At 42.6% G+C, this 8,251-nt stretch overlaps 1 protein-coding gene across 1 annotated transcript in view; it reads right to left on the bottom strand.

The window, feature by feature from the left end:
- The window catches only part of LY75 (lymphocyte antigen 75), a 100,607-nt gene that overhangs the window by 35,478 nt on the left and 56,878 nt on the right, over positions 1 to 8,251 (bottom strand). Inside the window, exons 19-21 of the mRNA XM_019553547.1 lie at positions 4,424 to 4,482; positions 3,556 to 3,632; positions 880 to 1,016 (exon numbers count right to left, since the gene is read on the bottom strand). Coding sequence (XP_019409092.1) covers positions 880 to 1,016; positions 3,556 to 3,632; positions 4,424 to 4,482 — 273 coding nt within the window. The remainder of the gene's footprint in view (positions 1 to 879; positions 1,017 to 3,555; positions 3,633 to 4,423; positions 4,483 to 8,251) is intronic.

Genomic DNA, 8,251 nt, shown 5'->3' with positions numbered 1-8,251 from the left:
CCCCTCCCCCCCACCCGGCAGCACCCATTGAGTAGGGGCTTTTTATTAAAGCACCAGGAACTGGGGCAGGTGGGGGTTGGGGGGAGTAGGCAGGGGACAGGGCCTGGCAGGGGTCCCTCCACGGTCACCTCCCCCACCCCCTACTTACCAGCTCCAAGTCCAGCTCCAGCTCCTTGCCGTAGCAGGTGGGGTCTGCCCAAATCATTGAAGTTCTCTGAATCGATTCAAAGAGCTTCGAATCGATTTGTACCTTTTTATTGGTCCCCTGATTCAATTCCGACTCAGAGATTCAGCCACCGAGTTGGGCTGAATCTTCTCCAAATTGAATCAGCACCCGAAACTTCGCACAGCCCTATTACACACCACTTTTAGCTACAGGGAAAAAGAAGTCTTTCCTTTGGAGAGTTACAAAGTAACAGCTAAAACTTGAAAAAGTATACTTCATGTTTCAGAGGCTTTGATTCCACAAGTAAACATCATGATCACTTCTGATTTTCTAAGATTAAGACACACTGATACTTTTTTGGCCAAACTATAACCAAACGGATTTTAACCTTTATTCTTAAAAAGCAGTACTCTGAAATACAAATCATAAACGTTAAGATATTTTTTTCCATCTAGTGACTCCTCTGTGAAATCCTATGAAATATGAACTTTAATTTCTACCTAGAACTTTTACAATCTTTTCTCCAATGTCTGATGAAAGGTGTTTGTGCCCAAAAGCTTGAAATTAAACTTTTTTTTTTTTTACAAAAATCTTGTTGATTTAATTAAAAGATATCACCTCTGTCAAAGTGCCCTGATTGCTTTTTCGTCTAAACCAATATGGTTACAACCCGGATACCAGTAATAAATGTTTGCCTTTTATTTTCCCCTTACCTTGTTCTGAAACTGAATCCAGTCTTTAGGACAGCCTCCCTTTGTTGGGCGATATTGTGGATCATGTTTCTCCAGTAAGGATGCATTATATTTTTCACAAATGAAGGGCAGTTTCAAATTACAGTCTGTTGGGTAATCTGTAGAAATACAAATACCATATTTACTTAGTATTTCCTCCCAGTCAGCATGGGGAAAAAAAGCCTTGTCTTGCATTCACATACAAGGAAGACAATTTTTTTTAATGTAGTTATTGTTAAACTGTTACACTAAGCATGACTGTCTATATTTTTTTTGCAACCCCCACCCCAAAAAAAGATATATAAGTCAATCAATCTTTACCTCCAACACTCTGCCAAGCGGCCACACTAAACACCTGCTACACAGTTTACACCATGTGTCCGCATGCCCGCACACCCATACCTGTACCCCCACCCACTGCCCCCCCAGAGGGCTTGCCCCTAAAAAGTTTATGCCAGACCCCTCTCCACCAGATAAGGTCTGTCATTACTTTCCTGTTGTCTTCTTTTGTCTTCCTATAGTGCCAGTATATTTCACTTAGTCCCATTTTAATACAGTCCTTTACTGTGGAGTCTGACTGTTATGGCCTATATTAGGCAAACATGCTATAATAGTGCCCACTGAGTACCAGGCTCCTGAGTACAGACTGTTTCCCAAGTCATGGTGAGCCACTACACCAAATACGTTTTTACTTCCCCTTCACTCCCACAACTGAGCTGCATTTTAATTTCTCATTTCTAATGATTCCAGTTTCTTCACCAGCCTTAAATGTCTGGCAAGCATCATGAAACAGGCACCAAACAGTTCACCCAGAATCTCTTTCTTGTCCCCTCTCTCAGCCTGGCATATATGACCAGTTGTCCATGAAGTGAAGTTGGACCAGGCTGTCCTATGCCTCACCTGCATATATGTTTCTGGAGGATCCCAGGACTCATGAGAAGAACACCTGGTTCCAGTCATGAGTGGGGGCTAATCAGCAGATAGATCTTTGCGGGGGGGCAGCGGGGGGGGAGAAGAGTATCGTATCTGTAGTACACACATATACTGAGCAGTGCTGAGCTGCGGGGTCACCATGGCTTGAAATGCTGTTAATTCTACTAGGGCTCAAACCATCCTAATATATGGTACATAACGAGCCTTTTGGCTTTAGACTAATATATTTTATAGTTTGTATTAAAACGCAGCAGCCAAAGTGCTATTTAAAAACATGTTTAAGGAGTACCTCTGCTAAAATTTGCAGCAGTTTCAAAAAGGGTATGTGTGTCAATTCTGGATGAATTAAGTCTATGGGTACTATATGCAAATTACAACAGCCATGTTTAATTTCAAGATTAATTTTTTAAAAATTTGCTCCTCACTTCCATTTCTGCAGGGAGAACAGGGTCTGAGAGAAAGGAAGGGGAGGAGGGCTGTAGGGAGAAAAAGCTGGGGGTGGGACAGAGGGCAAAGAGGCCAATGATTCTCCTCGGATTTATTTTCTCTGCTGTAGAAGTAAGAGAGGGACAAACTCAAGGCAAACCTTCAATAATCACATTCTATCCTTGGAAAGTTATAGCCAATTTATAAAATTTTCTAGATACAGAATCCAATTATTGGGGGGTCATACAATCAGGGTGGTCTTATATTCAAGTCAATACAGTACACAGAACTATTAGCATTATTATTTATATTATGATAGTAGCAATAATAAATAAATTATACATTTTATTGGCACTTGCGTTTTCATACACTATTTATGTTTATGATAGGAAACAGTTCTTTTCCAGTCTGATGCAACTACAAAATACAACAAAAATACAGAGTATTTTGTACATGGCCTAAGAAAATAATGGCCTAAGATATCCACAAAACAAGACAGCCAGATTTTGAAATCCTTGTTCACTTCCATCATCACCTCTCTCCAAATGGTCTTATTGTCCTTAATGGACAAGATGTTGAACACAATTTTATTAAGAACAGTAGAAGCTTTGCAACCAGGCCCACAGGCCATGACCCAGTGCCTAATGAATAAACAATTTCCATCTCAGTGATTTAAACAGGCATTTAATCAGGCCCATTATATTTCACAGAACTTGAAGAATAAGTTTTGAGGAGAGGCTGCCCACTAACAGAGACCAAAAGAAGCAAGGTGACCAGCATACAAATCTGCAGAGGAATTGGGTTTAGGGGGTAGGTGAATATAGAGAAGGGACATTATTGGTGAACAATGGGTTAGCTTTTCCAAGTATACAGTGAAGCCGACTAAAGGAAATGTGAAATTCCTTTATGAGCTTTTTAGTTGCTTTGATGCACTTGTTCCTGTACAAGCCCTCAGTTAAACCAGATTCACATCTGCATTCGCAAGTTACTGTAATACCCCAGTAGAAGATACTGAGGTATTACAGTACCAGAATATAGAGTTTGAGTTGCATACGAACATTTGACCAGCACAAGTAGATTTTATTTGTTAGTTTATTTTACTTTAGTTCGTCTTAAACAGGCTAATAACCTTGCACAAAATTCTCTACTCCATCTACTTTATTTCATTAATTAAAACCAAGGTTCCTTATATGGAGAAATGGGCTGCCAGAAACCAAACCAGATCATACTTCCTACATTCAATATAAAATTTCTAGACAGCTAGTATTTTTTAATATATATGATAAAGTACAAGCTTACCTCTATACCAGCTCCTTTTAGAAACATACAAACAATCCCTCCAGAATTGATCATAGAAACGTGAGCGGAACTGTAAACTAGACACAAACATTTCAAAGTCAACCTCTGACAAAATGTGCTCTTTGAGGGGAAAATCCTGGGCATGAAGAATTCTGATGGCAGGAGAACCACTGTGGCTCTGTTGCTTGGGAGACAGATAGTGCCAGGAGCTTCCACATGCAACTGTACTCCAGGGAGCTGTCCATGCATTGATAGGCATGAAGTCTGGAGAGAGGACCCGCATATGGGAAAGTGGGTGGTAAGATCAAGGGACCTATAGAAATAGTCCTAGATCTACTGCCCAAAACAATCTGACAGAGGAATGTACTACAGGAGCTCTGCCCTTGCTCAGGCTAGGATAAGAGTGTAATCTCTACTTAAGAGTCTAGTATGGAGTCAGACTCCTCAGCAGCTGTTCATTTATTATCATGACCAGTGAAACAGACAAGAGCCTACATTTTCTGTTCTCAATTATTTTAATGTGGTTTGAGCTTTGCTTGTTAGGATGAGAGTTCAATCATTCAGGGGTTCTAATAATCCATTAATACTTTTAAGATATTAAAACCCTGGCCATATTTGCAGGGCTGGGTCAATATTTTAAAATACTTTGAAGAAAAAGCTCCAAGTAAGTGTTACTATTACAGAGTTAGAGGGTTAGTGTTGATAATTCATAGCTTATACTGTAGATATGTCAGAAGTGAGCTCTGTTATTCATTTGGAATCATGTAATAGTAATTTTAGTAATACCTTAATTAAAATTAAAAATGTATTCTCAAAATTAATGTCAACAAAAGCTTCTAATAACGTTGCTTGGAATCACTTTACTTACTGTGAATGATATCCATAATCTATGAATTTCAACCACCATTTCTGTTCTTCACCTGCCAACTGCAAATAGAAAAAAAAAATAAGCATGAGATTTTAGCATCACATAGTGTGTAATATATCATGATGGATCACTGGCTTTTACCTCTCCTCTCTAAACTATACAGTAAGACTTCCCATGGCTTAAATGGTTTAAAAGAAACAAGACTGGAACTTAAATTGTAAGAATCAGTACTCTTATAATTTAAATGACTTCTTGATATTAGACATAGACTATACATTGGCAAGTCACAATTTCCTGTTTGTAAGGGACATTGCTGTGTAAGACAGGGCCATCCAATTGGAAGCCTGGGAGCTGCATGTAGCCCTTCGGCTCCCAACAAGTTGCCATTCCCCTGGCTCCTGCTGCTGCACTTGGTATCTCTGGGTTTCACCTTTCTTCCTCTGGCTTCCAATTCCTGTGCTTGCCCCAGAGGGTGGTGTAATGTAATGTGGTACAGCACACAGTGCTGGGGAAACCCAGAGCATTGTGCAGTGGGGAAGCCCACAACTAGTGAGCTGTAGGTCAAATGCTGGCTATGCTGCCATGTAGCAGGCAGGGTGAAAGGAAGGAGCTGCTCATGCACATGGTGGAGGGAGGGGCGGAGGGAGAAGGGGGCAGGGGAGGCCACACAGTTGCAGCCGCAGTGGGCCCATGGGTTGAGGACCTTGTAGTATGATGCTCCCAGCTGCTTAGAAGCTGGACAGCCCTGGTACAAGATACTTAAAAAAAAATACTGAGTAGTTTCTGTTATACTCCTATTACTAAATGAAAAGAACTTGAAAAATATTTTCTGCTACTTACTACATTTTTTATGTTTACTCATTTTTTATAATAAGATCAGTCTTGCCAGTTTCAAGTTTGAGTTCTCATGTGCCAACAGGGATTTTCATATTTTTCATGGTGTAGGTAACATCTTAATAGTGATCTTACTGTTATCTTCACATCTTCTGCATATCTCCCCTACCATTCACGAAAGCACATATCACTGGATCTTCTATTCAAGATCACCAGCGAGAATTGGAGGGGGGGGGGGTTCTGTTCTCCCAGGCACCACCTGGGGTTACTAGGAATACTGGCCACAAATTGTTAGACAGAAGGTTCAGGCTGGACATCAGGAGACATTACTTTACAGTTAGGGCTGCCAGGCTCTGGAACGGGCTCCCAAGTGAGGTGGTGCTCTCTCCTACTTTGGGGGTCTTCAAGAGGAGGCTGGACAGATATTTGGCTGGGGTGATATGACCCTGGCACCTGTTTCTGCCTAAGGCAGGGGGTCAGACTTGATGATCTGTTTAGGTCCCTTTTGACCCTAAGCACTATGATACATAATATATCTGGTGGCAACTATAGAAATTGCAAGGCTGAAGGGGTTAAAAGGGACATTAATTCTCAAGCCAGGAGAGAACAGTGTACTGGAATGGAGCGATTCCAAGAATTTGACCCTTTAAACCACCAGAACTCCCAGGAAATGGGAACCTGAGTTGGCACACTGATGTAATGTTTATATTACAGGAACATGGGGGAAATTTTAAAGTAAAGATTAAAATCGTTTTAACTGCAAAACAAATTACTATCATGACAATATTTCTTTTACTTAGGGGTCAATCATACCCATAACTTTTACATGAACATAATGTAAGGAAGAGGAAGAGGACAAGGATTGTCATCCCTGTGGCACTGTACCCCTTTTTTCCAACTCCAAGGAGGGTTCTCTGTGAGTCACAGGATCAATAGCTAGGGAGGACATAGGGTAGAATTGATAAGCATCTGCTACCCTTGTACCTAGCAAAACATGCTATATTAGTGCCCTATGGGCCATAAGAAACACTTTAAACAGGATTTTAGGGATAAGAGCTAGAAGTGTTGGCTCTAACAACTCTAATGCAGTAAGACTGCTAGGGACACAGGACAGAGCCACAAGGTGCCCAAAGCTGATCAAGTCATAGTCTTTTTGTGGATGATTTTTCTCCAACAAATCCCCCAAACTCACATGGATTATGAAGAACTGGTAGGTCAGGCCACTAGGTTTTCCTTCCTTGCGGTCAATTATTTAAGGAGTTTTGGTGCGCTGTTGCAGGCCAGGAAGTAAGGGGGCAGTGTGCTGACCTGGCTCAGCATGGTGGGGAGGGTGCAATTAATCCTATCCATCCCCAGGGCTATCCACCCTGCCCCCACCATCAGAGGCACCAGATGGAGTGGGTGGGCAGGCAGGGTCTCCAAGAAGACCAGCCCTAGACCCCCGTGGGCAGGGCATGCATGGCCAGGTGGGATGGCGCTACATGCAGGTGGCAAGTGGTGGCCAGGAGTGGGATGGGTGGGTGGGGCCAGGACTAGGATTGTGGGCAGGGGCATGCAGGGAGCTGAGTCTGGTCACTGCACTGCCCCCACCCCACCACATGCCTTGGGGGTGGTGGGACTGGCTGCATATGCCATGGCCCAGGCTGTTTTCCGTGCCTGGACCAGGTGGGGTCAAGGATCCATTGCAGACTGGATAGAATCCCTTGGTGAGCTGGATGCAGCCCATGGGCTCTATTTTGTCTACCCCTACTATAACAGAAATGCTGTAATCTTATCTGTTTGTTTTTTTAAACAAAGATTCTCACAGAAGAGCAGATCATTTTGTTTATGCACACTATGCACATTGCCCTCCCATGATTAAATCACAAAAACCTGCTACTGATTTCTCATATACTCCTCTCATTCTGGTAAAGTGATGTGTTGTGCCAGTGTTGAAATTCATGCATAGAGTTTCTATACACTGTTACAGTGCACAGGCTCTGCAGGAACTTTGGGGGGCTTATGGTATTCTTGTTGAAACATCAACGTCCTGTATGGGCCTTGTAGTCCATTAGCAAAGAGATTTTAAAATTTAATTATTCAAATGATCTATTACAATAAATTAATAAAAAAGACACATAGCATTTGAGTGATCTCTCCCCTTTTCAGGAAATTTAAAAAATATAAAAGGGTTATGTGGTAGCATGACAAATGAAGAGAAAAAGTAACTTCGTGATCTAAACATTGCAACGAAAACATTTTCATAATGCACAAGCTAATTCGATCCCATCTCGGAGGAAAGGCCTCAGGAGGGCACAGCAGCACCCCCTGGCTCTCCAGGGATCTAGCAGACCTCCTGAGGCTAAAAAGAAAGGCCTATAAAGGATGGGATTCACCTCCAAGGAGGAATATTCTGTACTGGTCCAGTCCTGCAGGGAGCAAACTAGGAAAGCCAAGGCTGCAACTGAACTCCAACTAGCTATAAGTATTAAGGACAACAAAAAGTCCTTTTTTAGATATGTGGGGAGCCAGAGGAAAAGCAAGGGCAACGTTGGACCCCTGCTGAACCAGATGGGGCAACTGACACCCAGGAAAAAGCCAACCTATTAAATAGGTACTTTGCATTGGTCTTTCATCAGTCCCATGGGACTCCCATGCCAGCTACGGGGGAGGCAGGTCCGGGTGAGGGAGATCCCCAGCCCTCCATCAATGCTGACCTCGTAAAGGAACACCTTGAGAGGTTGGATACCTTCAAGTCAGCTGGCCCTGACAATCTACACCCCAGGGTACTCAAGGCGCTGGCGAGCATCATAGCCCAGCCCCTGGCACGGATCTTTGAGAACACCTGGTGCTCTGGTGTAGTGCCCAAAGACTGGAAGAAGACCAGTGTGGCGCCTATCTTCAAGAAGGGGAGAAAAGTGGATCTGGCTAACTATAGGCCGCATCAGCCTGACTTCTATCCCAGGGAAGATCTTAGAAAAGTTTATTAAAGAGGCCATCCTTAATGGACTGGCC

Source organism: Crocodylus porosus, unplaced genomic scaffold (genome assembly GCF_001723895.1).
Source record: "Crocodylus porosus isolate Cpor-Errol unplaced genomic scaffold, CroPor_comp1, whole genome shotgun sequence".
Classification (NCBI taxonomy): domain Eukaryota; kingdom Metazoa; phylum Chordata; order Crocodylia; family Crocodylidae; genus Crocodylus; species Crocodylus porosus.
This window is presented reverse-complemented; position numbering and strand designations above follow the sequence as displayed.